The 19,828-nt window shown below is 41.6% G+C and overlaps 1 protein-coding gene across 3 annotated transcripts; it reads right to left on the bottom strand.

The window, feature by feature from the left end:
• Positions 1-1,000: 1,000 nt before the first annotated feature.
• On the bottom strand, positions 1,001-11,373 carry egfl7 (EGF-like-domain, multiple 7). Of its 3 annotated transcripts, XM_072371263.1 has the most exons (9): positions 11,170-11,373; positions 7,850-8,100; positions 7,222-7,344; positions 6,246-6,358; positions 5,141-5,236; positions 4,843-5,046; positions 3,024-3,100; positions 2,552-2,714; positions 1,001-1,464 (listed from the first exon to the last, which is right to left on the bottom strand). In XM_072371263.1, the coding sequence occupies exons 2-9, from the start codon at positions 7,927-7,929 to the stop codon at positions 1,445-1,447; spliced, it is 876 nt and encodes a 291-aa protein (XP_072227364.1). In that variant the 5' UTR covers positions 7,930-8,100; positions 11,170-11,373; the 3' UTR covers positions 1,001-1,444. The 3 variants fall into 3 exon arrangements, with proteins under 3 accessions (XP_072227364.1, XP_072227362.1, XP_072227363.1); XM_072371261.1 differs by lacking the exon at positions 1,001-1,464 and having other exon boundaries at positions 2,266-2,714; XM_072371262.1 differs by lacking the exons at positions 1,001-1,464; positions 11,170-11,373 and adding an exon at positions 9,993-10,201 and having other exon boundaries at positions 2,266-2,714.
• Between the last annotated feature and the right edge of the window lie 8,455 nt (positions 11,374-19,828).

Genomic DNA, 19,828 nt, shown 5'->3' with positions numbered 1-19,828 from the left:
GATGTGTGTGTGTGTGTGTGTGTGTGTGTGAGCCTTGACTGTGCGCGTGTGTAAATATGCACACATGGTATAAATGCCCATTATAGTATCTGGTTAATATTGATGATATAGTGATCATGATTTCACCTGTTCTGGGTAAATGTGAATGCCTTGCATTAAAAGAAATAAAAATTCTTTCTTTTTTTTCTTAAATTGTTCTTGACTGAACTGCGTGTTTTTTGTCTTTGTTTCAAAACTAGGCTTGAACAATATTTCCTTAAACACAAGGTGGAGGTTTTCCACCACATTTCTGGAGAGAAGCAGCTTTCCTACTTCATCACCTTAATGTGCCTGCTTGTGTGAAGTCGTTTGTCTTATTGCTGGAAAGAAAATCCGATAAACTTGCCAAGTTTTTGAGCTATTTGAGAATTTTATGAACTTCTTGTGATAAGGAGAGCATTTTATTCTCTAAAAATGTATTTTTTGAATAAGTGGATTCTTATTACTGGCAGATTTCCCCCACTCATTTAAAAGAAAGGGACACCGTGTGATGTGGGTGTGGAATGGCTTGACTTGCACCTCATCAACTACATTGTGTTTATTAGCTCAGGACTGCAAAATACTGAATTGAAAAAGCTTTTTACCATTTGTTTAAGCACACACTGCCAGGAGTTCATGATCATCTCTGATTCCTCTGTAAACCGAGGAAACCAACAAATGCTTTCCCATTTTTGGTCTTTATCAAGCCAAAGTGTTATTTCAGGCAGGTCGAGCTCAGCCCACATCTCGGTGCGTCACTTGATTGATCAACTGTTCCGTTGAATCAGTAAATCTCATGGGTCGCTCGAGTCAAGCTGCTGCAGCCTGGATACCTTCGCCGTCTCCTCATTTTCGGGAAACTGTGGTAAAGGATACTTGGTACTTTGACAAATGACTACAGCACATGCTGTACACACAATATGTTCATTCCAGAATTAAAGCGAAGCTGCAGCCATTCATCACTTAGTGAGCACACAACGTGTTTTTGATTAAGACTTTTATTACAAAACGTTACAAAACTACTTAAAAATGTCTGTCGGAGCACTGAGAAATGACTAAAAGTGATCATAACTTAAATAGATAAATACAGATGTCCACATCTGCCCCATGGCAGGCTGGAGCTCTGACAGAGGACACAGCTGCACTGATGCAAAGACAAACACAGAGACTAAGCGGCTACTTTAACCTTTAACCCAACGGGGTTGGATTTAAATGCTGCAGCGATGATGTAATGGTGAAACTGACCCTGCTGCAGGTAACTTACAAAATTAAAAACTTGACAGTGATTCATTTAGAAAGGGGGAAAAAAACACACTCGGGAATGATGAAACCACAAAAGATTTGTGCGTTGAATGCGTCGCAGCATAACGAGGAATGCTTTCTGTTGTCATGGTGAGCGTAGACTGACGATGGCCATGCTCGGCGGCTAATTCTCCTGGCAAGAACCTACAGGGGAGGAGATGGAGAAGAGTTGAGATAAGACACCAATGAGAAAAAGAAATGCTGGTTTTATCGTACTTTTGATGATATAAGTGAGGGACAAGTCTACTACAGCTGCAACTGACTTAAGGGATGTTTAAGAAAGATATGGAACAGGATCTTGGTTGGAATCAGATTTTCTTTCTGGGAGGGAGGGGTTAGATGTGTAATAGACAAAGTAAGAAGTGATTGAAACCTAAAGAAATAGAGCGATAAAGCTTGTTACATAATAAACTTCTGATAATGAAACAAAAGTCTCCAGCAAACGTTGCAATAACTACTGATTTGCAGAAAATCCATAGAAATACAATTTACAAGATCCTGAAGCATAAAATAATTTATATTTAAGGAGTGTGAACTACATCTGAACTTTAAGATCAATCTAAATGTAAACGCGACACCTCAAAAGCGTCCAGAGATAGATTTGATTAATTTCAACATGAAATTAATAAAGTAATTATAATAAAGAGTTTACAGCACGACCAACAAGGGGTGCTTATGTTCAAGTAAGGAGTAGTGCGTGTAATGTATCATTCATATCATTGTTTGCATTGCTCAGCAGCTTTTAGACAGTTTTGTACAAACATCTCTGGTCTCCAGAGGAAAAATCCTGCTAGGAAACTTTTTCTCATGGCACCCCTCAATAGGTCAAGCTTTCAGTTTGTTCAGTCTATGAATTCCTGCAAAACTTGATGATTGAAATGTTAAAACGTTGTTCTTGTATTTTATTTATTGTCTTAATTAGGTTAGAATTTAAGAGCAAATATATCTCTTAACTTATTTAATTGTACAATTTAGCACATAATGTCACAGCAAACATGATTATTACATTTCAGGCCCAAGATTTCATTATGTTGTTTTGATTTTTTTTTTTTTTTTTTTTTTTTTTTTAAAATCAGTACTGCCTTTTTATTACATTATTTGATAAATTTTTGGTGGTCAGCTCTTTTTGAAGAGGTTTCTGGGAAACAAAGTTCCCGTGGTGTTCCACTAAATGTTGGATTTTGCCTCCTAAGTCCTAGCAACAATCAAAGGTCACACTGCGGTAGCTCACATGTGCCAAGGCGCTCCTCCAGAAAGCCAATCTGCTCACTAAGGGAGTCGATTCGGTCTAGTTGCTGGAAGGAGTGGGACAGTAAGGTGGTTTTCTCTGAGAAGCCCTCATCCAGCGACAGCGGGAAGAAGTTGCTGAACGGCGCCAACACCAGCTGCAGTTTCTTAGCAGGGACAAAAACATGACAGGAAGTTAAGAAAAAGACAACATGCTCTGTTACTCACCCTTGAAGAAAAATAGTAATGCTATTATGTCGTCACTTTACTCGTTATGCTTGTTTTTGTCAAAGCGAGCAGGATTTATAATAACGCCACTGAGCAGGCCTGGCATTTCAAAGAATCTTTGGTTTGGGGATTTAACAGCAGCAGCTATACAAAGACCAGAGGTGTTCCCCGTGAACCAGACTGGGAGGTATCCAAGTAGGTGGCTTTTATGTGAGTTTAAACATGTGTTCATGAGCTCTCTCGTGTACCTTTTCCAGGAGCTCTACTCTGTTCCTCAGGCTCTGTACCTCCTCAGTCACATTCTCCACCAGACTCAACCTTCCACCTGTACAAAACACAAAGACAGACATATGCATCAGAGCATGGCGACAACTGCATATGACTTTATGGAAATTAAACTAGGGTTAGGGTTGAGATCGAAGGTGAGAGGGATGAAGTTTAGAATTTAGAGATCCCTTGGTGCACGCAGTTTCCATCAACCTTTCTTATTCAGTGATTGATGTGCACTACAACTTCTCTAAACCAGAAACCAGGATGAGGACCGCAGAGCTGCCAGGGGACTGAGGTTATTTGAGGCACGAGGGGGAATCATAGATATGGGAACAGCTTAAAAAGCCAATAGACAAGCTGGAAGAGAGGCCACCAAAAATAGACATGCAAACTTTCAAGGAAGTGTCTGGCTCGATCCACTCAAGGGGTAATATCCCTGGTGGAATAAAGACCCAGATCGGGATGCAGAGTTAGGAACTCCCCCGTACTCTGGTTGCACCTCTGCAGACAGACCGGGAGATGTTCAATCTCTCCCAGATGTGGTCCATAACTGAGACTAGAATAAGTCGAGAAACAGGGTGAGGTGGAGGAGGAGGGGTGGGGGTGGGGGAGGGGTGCGCTGGCGATGACCCCCAGCAGACAGGGTTGATGGAGCTGGAATGAGAACACAAGCATTGGCCAAGAACAGAGTGAAAAAAGGGGAGGCTGAAAGGCATGAAAGTAGTCCAAGACTCTTGGCAGAGCAGAGAGAGTCGACTTTCTGAACATTTAAACTTGTGTTTACATTCGTGATCTCCATCAACATCCCTCTGACATGTGCATATGAACTGATAATAAAAAATGTCTCAAGCAAAACATGTTGCAAAAACATTATTTTGCATCGGAGTTTGGCAGCAAGAATAAGCATGCTCCCACAAAGAACCTTCTCCAGCTTTAGAAAATCAAACATTTCAATTTTTCATCCTCATTCTCGGTGTGTTTTTTTTGTCATTTTGCTGATTCAGCAATCTATCACGCAGCTTTTAGCAGAGAGTGTTCAGTGTGAAGGTTTTAGCAGAAACTGATAAATAGAAGGGAGTTTGGAGCGGAGCCTGAGAAATCTGGCAGCGTCTCATTTATACAGAGATATTTCTTTCTCTGGAAGTGCAGGATGCAACATCCCCCTTTCTTTTTTGATTTTACAGTTTGGTGACTCACAAAAATCCCCAAGGCTGAAAAAGTATGCGGGAGAAATCAGGAATAGGTAAATCTGTTTCAAGGTTTTATGTTGCATAATTTCCCAAAAGAGCAATATGGCTGACACAGAATAGGACTTAAAAGGAACATCCTGGGGTCAACCACTTTTTTAGACAAGAAGGGGGGTTGAATTATTTTGTTGCTTAGATACAACAAGCACACAATAACGAAACCTGACTTTTTCTTGTTGAGAGTCACAATTGAACATTCTTCAGGGAACTAATGGGGTGTGCGGGGTAGAAATATGTCTGTATTAGCACGGGAGCTCTATTAAAGGCAGATGTTAGCTTCAATCACAGCACTCACGGGAGTGAACTGAGTCATTATCAAAGTTCAAATGATCCCAGTCTCACCGCACGGAGCCAGCCCGCATGACATCTGTCTGGAGTCGGCACCAGTCGCAGTGCATTATTACTCACGGTACGAGTTGAGAGTGGCATAGCGCGTACCAAAAGTAATAATGAACCGCGAAGCTGGCTATGTTCCTTTCTTCTGTCCTGCTGCAGAACACAAAATTATACTCTGTGAGCGCACGCATACAATCCCATCCTGCTCTTTTACCCGCATCAGCGTGGCCACCCACTGTTGCCTGGCTGCTCTGGGAGGGAGAGGGAGGAGGAGGAGAGGAGGCAGCAGGAGGAAGGCTTTGACAGGAATGGCCATCTCCGGCGAGCCTGAAGCCGTCTCTGCATGCACATCGATAGCTGCCCGCTGTGTTCACGCACTGCTGGGTGCACAGCTGCCGCCCGCTGCACTCGTCCACATCTGACAGGTAAGAAATACACGAAAGCAGGCATGAACACGCACGCAGAGACCCGTGTATAGCTGTGCAAGTAAATCTGACTGCGAGTGTGTGTACCAGTTTGGCATCGGTGTCCCGTCCAGCCAAGAGGACAAGCACACTGGTTGGGTTTCAGGCAGGTTCCGCCATTTACACAGGGTTGTCCACACACAGCTGGGAGAGATATCAATAGAGTTATATCAATATGACCATTGTGAAAGCACAATTAAATAGTCATGAATTCTTAATAAAGGGAAATATGTTGATCACTTCTACTCGGATATAGTTTGTTTTATCTGTGCAATAAATATTTGAGCAACAGGTTGAGCATCTTTTTAAAGAACTATATTTCAGAATCTTCATGTCAAGAAATTAACCGCTTAGGTCTCTACAAGATTGGATAAGCCAGAGGGACACTCTGATCTACTGTGATGGCACCCTCAGTGTTTTAAAAAATGTTGCAACTAAATGAGTCACTTGTGGACATGGAAATGTCACCTGTTTTTTTACTTATTCACTACCGACGGTTGAACAAAATTAGTTTTAAAAACTCTTGGATTGAGGTTTCACACGCCCGTTTGAAAGTACGCATATTCTTCAACAGCTCTGCCCAACTACCTGAGCTGTATGTAAATGTGTGGTTTGTAAAAAATTTTAAAAACTTTCGAATGTGTCATTTTTACCTTGAACAGAACATTTCTGTATTTGGTGCACATAGAGGGAAAAACGTTGGTTGATGACAATCAAAGCCATGAACTATAAAATCAAGAAAAGATTTTGCATTTATGTTGTTTAAACTACATAAAAGATTTGAGGCTGGGCTTGAGAACCCTCACCTGTTCTAGTGAAACTGAAGACCAACCTTTGGAAACGTTTGAGTTTCCAGTGTTGCTTGGAAGCAGCATCAGATACAAGTAGCAACATAAAAATCCAGCAGATCCAATCTAGCACCAAACAACCATTTAATTGACTTTTTTAAAAGTTAGTCTATATCTTTTTTGTTTAGAAGTAAAAAATGTTGGGCTTTTAAACTGATTTTTTTCTTTTTATTTAAATCAGACACTGTTTCGTTGCTTGGTGCAGTGACTTTCTGAAGTTGTTGCTGATTCACTGTTTCCTCGAGGATTTTGTTTTGTGCAGGGAGTGTAGGTACAGAATCCCACCACGAGTCCCTTTAAGTTACCTTGGTTACAATTGTGAGAGTGAAATCTTCGCCAGCCCGGGCAGCACTCTGGGTAGAATTGTGAAGGTGACACTGCTTTGCTCACCTGCCGGTAAGCCAGCGAATACATCGTTCTGTGGAGACAACACACACAACAGTGAGGGGAGGGCTGCAGTCATCTCTATGGTGGGTGTTGTTTAGCCTTTCCTTGTGTTCTGGCTGCAAGAACGCTGATAAGAAAATGAAAATTTGGTGGAGTAGTGTAACCACAGATATCTGAATGTTTGTCAGAGATGAGCGAAGGCTTGAGGGAGGGTGCAGGGGACAGGAGAAGTGATGCAAAGTCAAAAGTAAAGACTGAGATTCTGCTGCAGCCTGCTGTGAGTGTGGTGGGTTCAGTTTGAAGGAGCAGGGAATAAACAGCGTGATAAACTAACTAAACTCAAGATGTATTTTCAGTAAAACACATTTCCCAGGCCCATGTCGTGACAATAGGAATAAGAAAGATCCAAAAGTGAAAGTAAACGAGAGAAGGTGATGAGAGAAGAGTTAAAGGAGATGAAAATGAGGAGAATGTAAGGGGAACTAGGGAGTATCAGAGCTGGAGAGCGATTGAGAGAGTGTAAGTATGGAGGGAGACAAAGGCCAAAATAAACAAGGCTGTGGTCTCTGTGGGCAGGCAGCTCATTTCCCGTAGTTGCACAAAGTACTTGATATTTAGGTTCCACTCAAATATGTGGCACTGTGACCCAGTTCTATGTACAGTAAAATGTGTGTTTGCGTGGGAGTGTGTGGAAGAAATTCAACATCTATTTATGACTGCACTCGTAATCCTTTCCCTTCCTAAACATATCAAGCGCTGTTTACATCTGGAGATTTCTCAATTAGAACAGTTTTGATGGCGTTGTAACTCAAGCGCTGCAGCAAAGGCTGAAGAGGATTTTCTTGCCATTTGTGTGTGTTGGGTGTGTGTGAGCTGGAATAGACTGTGTCTCACTTGTAGGTGCTGCAGACGCGATGGCCCTGACACAGGGTGATGTAGGGCTTGTGCAACGGCTGGACGTAGGACTCTGTTATCATGACAAAGCTGTGACGGGGTTCCCGGCCGCACACCCTCCTCCTGCAAAAGGCAGAGAATAAAGTTAGCAACAATGACAACCGTGCTGGTTTCAGATGCAAAGTGTGACAGGCTCAAACAGTTTGAAGTATTTTAAGCCAAAGCGGCTCTCTCTTTTCTTGAAAACTCCTGATTAGAACCTCAAAAGCTCCTGACTGATCCATGCAATCATTTCTGAATGTGTTAAGAGCTGACCTCTGACCTCCATGTCTCCACTTGACCCTTCACTTAGTTTATTTTAGTCTTCTTGCAAATCAGCTAAAAATGACCAGATGAGGCCTGAGACATCATGGTAGAGCTTTGACCCTGAAAGAGTGAACTCTCGACGGTTTAAATGTCATTTGAGCACTTTGTGTTGATAAGGATGTCAACTCCAGTGACGGGGCTGTGAAAACAAACAGCTCAGCGTGACAGCTGAAGTGGACATGTGCGGCTGAGATTGTTACAAAGCTACTGACTAAATGACAGGCCATAACAAACACAGGAAGAGTTTTAAGTGAGCTGTTACCCGTGGTGAGCGAAGAACTGGGGAGTGCCCATCACATGAAGGATGAAGAGGGAGGAGGAAAGGAGCAGCGTTTGGTACATCGTCCTCCTCTTTCCCACGTTCACTCGCTGGATCTCTCACACTTTTCTCTGTGCCAGTCAGAGGGATGAGGAGATGAGGATGAGGGGGCAGCGGTGGGGGCTGTGGATTATAGGCAAAGTCTCCTCACGCTGGATGTCTGCGTTCCCCTTCAGGAGGATGACCCCAGCTACCTGTAAAGAGAGGAAAATTTGAGTTTACCGTGTATTAAGATGTTGCTTTTTTTAAGTTCCTCAACTTAAATGGAAAACTTAACTATTCTGCAGCCACAGGTCAAACCTTATCTGCTCTGAAAAGACAGATTCATTAGGGCTGGACTCTTGTATGTATTGTGGACTTCCACAAGAAACCTTACCAGAGTCTGCATTAAATCTATGCATAGACCTGTGAGTCTATAGAAGCTGTGTCATGCAGCGGCTGTCTGGGGGAGAAACAGCAGAGCCCGAATTCACAAAAACCTTAACATTATCAAAGGGTAAGTCATCGAATTACATATGAAAAAGCTGCAGAGCGGTCAGGTTTATGCGTTGGGAATGAATCTGAGCAGAGCAGAGAGCGTCTGTATGAATGAGGGACGTGGTTTGGTCGAGGGGGGTTAAACATAGGCTGCAGAAAGCCTCAGGTGCAAAACACAAAGAAAACCCACAAACACAATAAAAAATAAATAAATCAAAAAGGATAACAACAAAGCCAGAAAAAATAAACTCAGTTCACAACATATTTGCTGTGACACTGTTATTTTTTCAGAAAAGGCTGCCATAATCAATATTTGTTACTTTTATATTGTTGCTGTTCATATCTCATAAACTGAGCATGCTTCTCTGGTGAGTGATTTCAAAGGTCATAAAACAGAGTGGTTGTGATGTCTTCAAGGTTTTTATGGCCAGTGGTAAAGAACAGTCATATCCACGGTTTGGCTTTAAAATGTTGCAGGACGTTAATGTTCCCTACAACACAGAGGATACTGATAACCTGTTGCCAACTTGTTGGATGCATCCATATGAACATAAACACAGGCATCAGTGCGCTAAACACACTGTTGACTCTGAAATTACAACACAATAGAGCGGACACGAAAGACAGACCTTTAAGTTCCCAGAAATGTTCACAGACAAATTAGATTATCACATACTGTACAGGATTATAAGAAAACCTAAGCCACCTGTTTGCAAGCGCAACTGCAAAGAGTGCAATGTAGTCGGCCTGAAGTCCTCTCCTAGTGCGGTGCCAGCCTGCAGGCATGTTTTAACACAGCTGACACTAAAGCTCTGGGAAATCTCTCACAGCACATTAAAGCCAACCGGGTGCGATTGCAGGTTACGGGACCGTAGTCTGCTTTAGAGGCCTCAGTTATCCTGGAGGTGATGCTAATCCTCAGATGACAGCCTGCATGTCTCTGCAATCCCCCCTGCTGGCTCTATGCCCAGAGACACAGCTAAAGACTGCGTTCATTCACAAACCACTGCAGGACTGGACTGTTAGTACAGCAGGGGGCATCTTTGAAGGCTACAGTGTGTGTGTGTGTGTGTGTGTGTGTGTGTGTGTGTGTGTGTGTGTGTGTGTGTGTGTGTGTGAGCATGAATACACCAGGAATAAGAAAGGGTGCACTTCTCCAAGCAGTTTGGAGTGGAATAATGTACAGTTTCATATTTATCTCATCCAAAGGGATGTCTGGAATCATGATAAAGAGCTGTGATGACAGGGCTCAGGTCACGTGTTTTCACAAGCATATGCATGTGCTTTGAAAAGTAAGCGTTTGTGGCCTAATAACCAATCATGCAGTTCCTACAGTCGCCACGAGATTGCGCTGCTTTACACGACCCACGTCTGGAGATCAGCGCTGAGATGAACATCCCTCATCTTTCCCTCTCAGAAACACTTTCACGTACACACACGCGGACAAACGCGCTCACGCCGATGACTCCAAAGTAGTGTACGACTATACATGCAAAGAAAATCCCTCGTTCCTATACGCTAAAGAGAAAAGTAAAAGGGCGCCGAACACGCACAACTCAATAACCGCAAACCAAACCATATGCATTGGGTACAGAAAATAACGACAAACCGTGCAATGAACACCCAGCCTTCCTGACGGAACCACAGTGCTGCACCGCAGGGAGCAGAAAAAAACACCCGGGCTTCAGCAAAGTCCTGTAGAGGTAAAAGTCCAGTGATAAAACTCCGCTATAGTCAGATTTCTCCTGAAGCTCAGACTGTCAGAGAGCATGGGGGGTGATGGAAGGACCTCCTCCCACTCCTCCAGCTGGGTGTCCCGCAGTTCAGACTGCCTGCTCGGGAGGGGGACCCGCGCGTGACGTCAGTGTACAGACTCTCTGCAGACTACACATTTTTTTTTCATTCATGAAAAAAAGGAAGTGGGCAGCAGAGTAAGAGGTTATATTATAACCAGGATGAAATAGATGTAAGATGCAGACTTATCTTGTGCCATTCACGCTAAGAAATGTATCCCCTGCTAAAGTTATTCCATTATCATTTGAGACAGAGTTTTTCTTTTAATTGAACACCAGACAAAGCTGGATTTTTTTTATAAAAGATTTCTTGATTTTTTTTAAACTACACACTGTTAGTTTTAGATAAGCTTTGCATAGATTTTTGTCTTCCATCCCCTGAATGAACATCAAAATCAGCTTCAGTTTTTCTTTGAAGTGGACCAAAATAAATCAAGTCAAATTAAACTTGAAGACAAGTACGTCTGTTTTGAAAATAATTTGAACTAACTGAAATATTGTTTTCAAATATACAATGTTAAAACGTTTAAGACTTGCATGTTAAGCAACAGCAATACAAAACTAACTAGTACAGATTAATCGAAAAAAGGATGACAATACTTGAAGAAGACATCAGGCAAAATAAGAAAACTCTCTACAGGGATGAAAAGAATGTTCCAGGCATATTAAACTGGCTCTTATTCATTCATACAGCCACTTTTTAACCACCTGCATTACCTGCAGCTCTGCACAGTCCACGTCTGACCTGCAATAAGTGCATATGAATGAAAATAATAGTTGCATTGATTATCTGCAGATTCTGCAGATGTTTTGCTGCTTTAACCCACTGTAAATATGTCCATTACTTTGAAATTAGGCAAAAATGTTTAAAATATGTGGCCAGTAAGGCTGCATGAAACCATTAGACACAAAAATAAAATAAAAAAAAAAGGTTGACATCTATAACATAAAGTGTTTGGAATAGGTAAGAAAATATGTTTAAAAAAATCTCACCCTCGCAGTATTGGTTCATCAGGTGTACGTGCGCGCGTAGGCTGAGCGCCGGCCATGGGCACGAGCCGCCGGACCGGTGGATTAGAGGACTTCTCCATGGTGCCAGTTTCTTTATAAAGCTCGAGTTTGGGGTCTGGAATAAAATATCGCGCGGCTAGTTCGAGGTGCTCCCTGCAAGACGACTGATGGCAAATGAAATGTCTCTGGGCGTTTTTCAGTTGCTTTTTATGCAGAGCTTCCTGTGGAACGCAGGAATTGGATGGACAATCCCAAACCGGACTTCCTGTGAGTGTTTGCCGCTGATAAAACCCCTCTCCTGCACAAACACTCTCCATCCTGCTGGAATCTGATTTTGAAGCAGTTTTGAACTCCTATTGTGGAGCAGACATCTTGAAGGGGGCAAGTGCTTTCAGCCCTCTCACCTCTTGGCCTTTTGCTGCCTTCACATTGCAGAGGAAAACAGGCACCCTGAAGTTAATCTTACAGGTAGTTCAGTATTACACTGCTTTTTCCACGTTTTAGCTGATGGCGTGTGGGAGAGTATATATGCTCATGTTTACAGCTCTTAGAGATCAAATCTGTGAAATTGCAGCTTGTTGAAGCCAAACAGTTGCATGATAAGGAAGTTGTTTCTTTTCCCTCCTCCAGCTTCTGTGCATCAGTGCAGCCCACTAATGGCCAGAATGGTAATAGGGAGTTTGTTAGACTTTAAAAAAAAACATGTTAAAGCCTTGAAAGAATTTTGTGTTGATCTGAGGAATGCCAAAGCTTGAACAAGATGTATCTTTGAAATGTAAGTAGAAAATTAACTGATTTCCAAGTTACATAAAGTCAAAGATGAAACATTCCATCCCACATTTTAAGCAGGATGGAAAAAGTTAAAAAGCACCCTGCAAAAGTTTGAGATTTCAGATAACTTTCACCAGAGTCTCAGGTCTATTATGACAATAGTTTGTTTTCAGAGTTCATGAGATAATGAAAATTTCAAATCTATATAAATGCTGTGACTCCTCAAATCTTTTACGAACAATCAGCAGCCTTCTCTTAGTCGCTGCATTCTTGTCCTCACAAATCAGGACAAGGTCATAAGAAGACTGCAAAATGTTTTCAGGAAGTTTTTTCCTCAGTTTGAAATGTAATTGAGAAATGTCAGTGGGAGTGGTGGAGGTCAAGTTGAGCTCTGGTTAAAAAAGAACTGCTTGTTGCCTTCCTTCAAAGGAAAAAAACCTTGTAAAATCACATTTTTACTCTTAGGAAAAAAAGGGAAAGAAACAGTTTAATTTGTCTTTGTCACAAAATTCTGTATCAGAAGTTTTGCAACTGAACTTCGGAATCAGGCTTTGCAACGAGAAATAGGCGACACGGGGAACATCTCACTCGAGGAGGAATGAATGGATTCGATCATGTGTGCAAATTCTGAAAGTGTTAACATCACGCCTTTATTAAAAAACACTGAAGATGAAAAGAGAAAGGCTTCTACAACAAGATAATGATTCCGAACACACCTTGAAATCCACAAAGGAATTTTTCAAGGTGAGAAAGTTTTGCCATGTCCATCACAGCCGCCTGACCTGAACCTCATAGAAAATATGTGGATAGACCTAAAAAAAACAGTGCATTGGAGATGGTCCAAGAAGACCTTTGCAGGGAAAAAAGAGTGAAATCCTCCTCCAAATAAGAACTGAAAGATTCATAGTCATTAAAGAAACATTTAAAAGCTATGATACTTTAACCGGTTGTGGCACATGGTTTGTTTCACAGAACAATGTTATAATATTATCTTCATTTGAAACCCTTTGGAAAAGGGAAAGCACATAAAAAGAGATGCTTCACTGGTGTTTGGATGAAGCATCTGTCAGTTAAAGTCACAAAAATTGCCAACCAAGCATTACATGCAGAACCAGTCGGTGAACAGAAGCTGCTATGTCTGTTGTCACACCTGGTACCCACGCATGGCTACGAGTAAAGGGCTACGAGTAAAGGATTGATAGCTCGGAGCGTGAAAACATGTTTTTTTCTTGGTTTGTGGTTCTGCCACACTGTGAATAGCTGAAGACATACAAAGACTGCTTGTCAACTGTGAGACCTTAATATTCGTGTTTTTTTCGTGTTTATTTCCAAATGACCTCTTACAATGACATGGCTCTCAGTATTTCTTTGTGTTTTGGAGATGGTTGGATAGGCCTATCCCTGCATTCAGACGGAGCGTCTCTTGCGAGCTTGAAACGCTGTCAGTGGGTGCAGCTGACATGATGTACGAAAAAGACGGACTGAAAGTTGTCTGAAAACAAGGACTCATTTGTCATTCTTAGTATGTGCAGAGCAGCTCTTTGTATGGAATCGTGCATACCCTCTCAAAACAACTTTTGTGTTTATGCGTGAGCGCCTAGACTTTAAGTGGCGTGAACCAAAACTTGGACCGCCTCTTCGCTTAAATTTATGAGAAATTTGTTGATATTCAGTCATATTTGTACACTCAAGTTAGTATTCCTCTTTGTTATGTAGAGCCACAGATTCATCAGTGTTTGGTGGGTTTTTTTTGGTATTTGTTTAAGGGCTTACACTGACTGAATGTACAATCAAACCCACCCTGCATACAAAGAGCTATTTTCTATGTGATAACAAAAAGCCTACGTGCTGGGGCACCATGGGAACACTTTACTTCGGGGATGCAGGTGAGCACACACCTTCCAGGCTGCTCACTCAAAGGGGTCACATTAGAATATAGGATGCAAAATCTGTGTGAGTTTGTTTGTGAATGTGCTGGTGTCTGTTTGCATTTGTATGTGAAATCTTGTGTAACAAAATAGAAAAGTGGGAGGGCATACCTCTTTAAGGAACTCTTTTCATTCTTTGAAATCCAGACTTGGCCGACACATGCAAAGCTCTGCAGCTAGCGTTCCAGATTTGTCCCAGAGAAGATGCAGGAGGGAAACAAGCTGAAGCAAAGCAGCGCTTCCTCTTCAAGAGGAAACAGGAAAAGGCTGGGGGAGTGAGATTTTGGAGGCTGCACCCTCGGAACAATAAAAATCTCACTCTGACAGGAAAAGGATCTGCGTCAAAGAGGGCCTGACAGATTTTACTAAAGGGCAGTAGCAGTGACCCTAGATGGGGCATGGACAAGAGGGTAGCTGTGTCAAACAATAACTAAAAAAATTTAAATGTTGTGTGAAAGGCATTTTAATCAAACATAAGTAAAGTCAGAACTGTGCAGAAATGCTTCGCTAATGGATGGAAATGCTGTCTGACTGGTGATGTATTTACTTGTAGCTTGATATATGTATGCAAGACCTAGAAATACAATCAGTTTAATTCATACAGCTATACAGGCAGTTAACCTGCTGTTTGACAAGAGCTATCAGCCAATTAGGGGCTTTATCTGTTGCTTGCTGCTGTGGGATTTACCGCTGGGTGTTTTGCCATCAAAACAACATGTGACAAGATGTTCCCATTCCCATCTCACATCATACTGAGACTTGGTCAGGACCTAGAGCATAACTTTTGGCCTTCTTTGGAGCTGCCTGAGTTAGTAAACTAACAGTGTCTGGATGTGTCATAATGGAAACATGGAAAATGTCATCAAATCTGTCTGGAATTAATTTATTTTATTGAGTATTTTAATGCCTAACCTAATAAAGTTTCAAAATTGCACTTAAATATGATTTCCGCTCTGGGGAGTCAGGAGACTATATCCTCTCTACCAGTAAGACAGACAGCTACAGCAAGCTAAACTTTACCTTTAGAAAACGTAGCACTGAGCATGTGAGTGTCCATGCTTATGGGATAGTTCATCTGAAGCTGTTTGCTAACGGAAAATACCAGTTTAAAGATTATTGTCTAATTTAATTTACTAACTTGTGCAATTTCAAATATATGTTGATGCTTCTCAGCTTTCCCTTTGAAAGCCATTGTTGCCATTACACTTTGTTTTGTTGCAATCGCCCTGAGTGAAGATGTCTGGTACAATTCATTGCAAGAAAGTGTCATCCACATGGAGTGCTAGTTAGCTTAAGTGGCTGAGCAGGCATCCCATATTACAGGCTGAAGCTCCTCAATGCAGTCGTCCCCGGTTCGTGGGGTCTGTTCCTAGAACTGTTCTCAGTGATCTCTGACGTTGAAGAGTTTTTATGGGTGAAATTCATATATGATTTTCTATTCAGTTTAACTACTTAAACTGTTGCATTAGTAAATTCTAAACTCCACTGATTCACTCTGCTTAACAAGACCAGTTTCTGCTCTGATTTTCATGCTGAGAAGCCAAACAGGAAATCCTGTTGTACAAGGCCTGCCACCACTGCCATCAGTCTCATGTCATCCTCAATCCAAGACATGCACTCCTGCAAAGCCATCCTGGAAATAACAGGACTGTGCTGGTGGTCTAAGTGCTTCCTGTTCTCCAGAAGTCCGCGTGGGACTGAAAATACACTGTTCCAAATTGATGCTACAGAATTCCTCGAGACCCAAGAAAAACAAAAAAATATCCTTGACTAATTTGCCTCGCCTGCGTTTTTACAGTTTTACATCAATCAGCAAGACTGCCCTCGTGCTTACTCTGCCAACAGTGGCCCCAAATGGTTCAACTATCAGCAATCTTCCACAAGGTTCATGAGTTCTGATAGTAAAATAAATGGTAAACTGGTGTTTTATCAACAGAAAAAAAAAACACAACTCTAACCTAAATATTTTTTCTCAAATAAATAGATTAAGTTGTCACCTCAGAATGCATCAAAGTACTTCTTGCTGTCAAACTTTAATCATCAGTAATAAATTACCTCTGAACTGGCAAATTTAAGATTTGAAGTATGGCATAGACAAGTGAAGTGATCTCACTGAAAAGGTCAAGCATCATTTGTTTGCAACAAAAAGGCAGCTCTATTCGTCAGATCGGCAGCAAATTCCATCTTCCACCCTCCACAATTGAGTATATTGTCTCAAAGTTAATAAATGGAGGTCTGAGAACAGAAGGCATGCATGCAGACCCAGAAGAACCAGCAGCAGATTGGCTGGCATGACTCTGAGTAAAGTCGAGACAGACAGCCACACTGATTGTATTAAAGATGAATGTAAATTAGCTGATAAAACTAATCTCACAGACCTTTTGAAATGGAATCAAGAATATCTGTAAACTGAAAAAATGAGATCATGTAAATCAAATTTATACAAAAACGTGCAGAAGGTTGAGGAGTTTGCCCAAGTCATGAATAGGATGCCAAACGTTTATGTGGTGAAAACTAGTGGAAGACCTCCAATCAGCCTGCACCAAAGGTATCCTAATGCAAACAAGTGGAAACATCCAACTCTGAGGCTTTTATTACAACGTGACCTGTTTTTATTGATGCCATCATGACCTACAAAATGTGCAGAGAACTGTGGGTGCACACTCAGACAAAACAAATTAATTTTCCAAGTTGATGTTGCAACAGAATAATAGTCAGTCTAATGATGGTAAAATATATCTATATGTATACTTGTGCTTTCCCTCATGTCAACTTTGTGTTCCTCCCCAGCTCTTAGGTTATGTTTAGGTACCAAATCTACTTGGTAAGAAAAAGAGAAAGCTTAAAACACACAGTAAAGTGTGCTGATAATGGAGCCCAACAATGGGATGACATGTGCTTTGGGAATGATACCACGCACAAAACTAATACTACTGTAGGTTCCCAAATACTGCTGTCATCAGTTTGAACTGAGGATCCATTGTTTCCTCATGGAAAGCATTGCTTGACAAGTGTGTTCGTTGTTTAAACAAATTTAATCTGCAATGCAAAGAAGTGTTGCCTAAGAGTCAAAATACTCTCAAACTGTGTTCCGTCTCAGTTGAAGATCTGTCCACATTCGATGGTGGTCCCACTGATGCTCTGCATCACATCTATGCACATGATGACCATTCTCTGGAAGTATTAGCGTCACAGCGGCACAAATCTATTTTTTTTCACTTTGTGCCCATATTTTCAAATGAAGAAACTGAGAAACTCTTTAGGTTTTTCTTTTGCTTCATTTTTTTCTCTCATGAAAATGCCCCTTTAATGGCCTCTTCTTCTTACAGTATGTCTTCCCTCTTGATCCCAGCTCTCCTTGCCAGTCTGTCATCAACAGTGCAGGAACCAATCTCTGCACCTCAGAATGACATGTGAGTCTGACTGGCTTATTTACCAAAGTAATCAAAATCCCCCCCACTCTGAGGATGATAGTTGGAACAGCGAGCTGGTAGATTTGTTCTTTTCTCCTCTTCAGAAAAAAAATGCTGATGTTCTCATTGCACTGCCATGCTAATGTTGGAATGCTTTTGTCGGCCTGTTACTGAATGATTTGATGCTCTGTTCACACAAACATTTATATCCTAGATGCTGAGATGTCACAGCACAGAAATATGTAACATGAGTAGAAAGTTGACATTTGACATGTCTTGGCTATATTTGCCACAGTATGGCCAACTTTAATGATGGCTTGTCATCACAGTATGTGGTATTCTACTGTTTGTGTGTGTGTGTGCTGTTTCTTTAAAGGTAATCCTTAGATTTCCTCCCTGGATTATAATCAAAGTTTGCTTTAACAAAGACTAAACAGGGAAGTGATACCAGAGGAGGAACATTATTTATTTTGTGAGCGTTGAAGAATGTAGAGTATATTTAATCAGATAACATTTACAACCATCTTATCAAATAAATAGCTTTGATATAAAAGAGCTGTGCTGATAAAACTGCCAGATTTGTTCGAGTAAAAGACTGAATTGCCAAAATCTTTTAGGATGCATCATCTTCGAGCCTCACATGATGTGCTAGAAATTCTATGAATCCTTGTCACAGATGTGTATTTTGATATCCACGTGCTGTAAAAAGGTAAACTTTCAGCCTCAAACAAATAATGCTTGTGTATCGTAGCCAAAACACATGGACTGTTACTGACCGCCAGTCACCTTCTCGCCAATGCAGTGCATTAGCACCAAGTTGAAGTCTCGGCTCCGTTTTGAAAAAGGAGCATCCGGTGCAGAGTGACTGCCTTTAGAAGCTCTTCACAAAACCTTTAGAGCAAAGGTGAGGTAATCTGAAATGAAAAACTGTTTCTTTCTTGTCTTGAATTTGTTTCAGTTAAATGTTTTTGTAATGCAAGAGCAACTTACCAAACAATATTGTTGTGCATAAGTGAGGAAGTTAGCCAGTCAGGTGCAACTTGGAGTGTTTTCCCGCTTTAGTGGAGTACACCTGTCAGTCATATATTTTATAATGGCACTTCCTTGTGTTATGCTCATCAAGTCTCCAGTGCGAGGAGGCAGAGCAACCACTCATTTCCAAATGTGTTCCTGAAGAAATGTACCATTAGAGCAAAGGTTGCCTGTCGTGTTAACTTTCCTGTAATGATGCCAGAAGTCGAGCAAACTAGATCTGCCAGATGGTGATTGGCGGTCAGTAACAGTCAATGTGTTTTGGCTGTACTACTATATACAGAGATTATTTGTTCAAGGCAGAACGTTTAGCTTATTGCAGGCCGTGGATATCAAATGCTGTTGTTGGGGAAATGGGTCCTAAGTGGATGCACCATGCTTGGTTTTTATGGATCCAAGCGTTGCTGAGATATTGCTTCACTCCTTGTTTGGAAGCCCGACTGCTGATTTGAGTTCCTGTTAGGCATGAATGCTTCTGAAAAGCAAAAATTCAGGCAATTCTTTTTTGTGGTGATTGATATGAAGATTACTTTGACTCAGTTGGTGAGGAAGTTTTAGAAATATTACTCAAGAGATTTTTTTGTCAACTTAACTAATCTGACATTTATATAGGAAATAGGAAACTGATATGGTGAAAACTGGCTGCATAGGGTGCTTTAAACTTGGCTTGATCCAAAGAATCCAATCTCCTTTCTTTTCTCCTCACTCTCATTCCCCATTTCAATTAAAATCTTTAAAAAAAACTTTGGCTTTGCTGATGCCTGTGCCTCTGAGGGCTGCACACTGGTGTGGTGGTTAGCACCATCACCTCACACATGTCCTTGCACAACATGTTCGTGTATGCGTGGGTTCTCTCCAGGTACTCCGGCTTCCTCCCACCATCTAAAAACATGCAAATTAGGTTAATTGGCGTCTCTAAAATTGTCCTTAGGCGTTAATGTGAGCGTGTGTGTGGTTGTTTGTCTCGTTTGTCTCTGTGTGGCCCTGTGATGGACTGGCGACCAATCCTGGGTGTACCCTGCATCTTGCCCGATGACTGCTGGGTTAGGCTCCAGCCCCCCCGCGACCTGGCCAACGGATTAAGTGAGTATAGAAAATGGATGGATAGGTGTGCCTCTGAGTACAGCAAAAAAAATTAAAAAAAGTTAGACGCATACGAGCACCTCCTACTTCGATTCAGTGGTGGTGCTACAGTGCGCTTTAAAGAGTCTTTTGCTCATTCTCTAACTCTCCAACAACAGTCATGAATACCAGCCCATCAGTTTCTGTGCAGTCCTACTGTGGGAAACCAGAGAAAGCTCTGTTTGAATCATCAAGCACACTTCTACTCAAACTGCTCAAAAGGGAAAAAAGACTAATTTAATTATGGTTCTGCTTGCATTATCCATCAGCTTATCCATGTCATCCGCAGTGTACTTTTGGCAAACTTGTAATCCTTTCACTCAAAGTCTGCTTGAAGTGCAGGCAGGCAACTGAGGAAGGCCTGACTAGTCAGTC

Source organism: Leuresthes tenuis, unplaced genomic scaffold (assembly GCF_036924035.1).
Source record: "Leuresthes tenuis unplaced genomic scaffold, fLeuTen1.0.hap1 SCAF_19, whole genome shotgun sequence".
NCBI lineage: Eukaryota > Metazoa > Chordata > Actinopteri > Atheriniformes > Atherinopsidae > Leuresthes > Leuresthes tenuis.
This window is presented reverse-complemented; position numbering and strand designations above follow the sequence as displayed.

What these genes read in the sequence shown, in the direction of transcription:
- egfl7 (XM_072371261.1), bottom strand. Translation starts at nt 7,929, where the DNA reads ATGTACCAAACGCTGCTCCTTTCCTCCTCCCTCTTCATCCTTCATGTG. An exon ending in GGGACACCGATGCCAAACTG is followed by an intron (nt 5,047 to 5,140) that starts GTACACACACTC and finishes CTTACCTGTCAG; the next exon opens with ATGTGGACGAGTGCAGCGGG. An exon ending in GGGTGGCCACGCTGATGCGG is followed by an intron (nt 3,101 to 4,842) that starts GTAAAAGAGCAG and finishes TGTTTTGTACAG; the next exon opens with GTGGAAGGTTGAGTCTGGTG.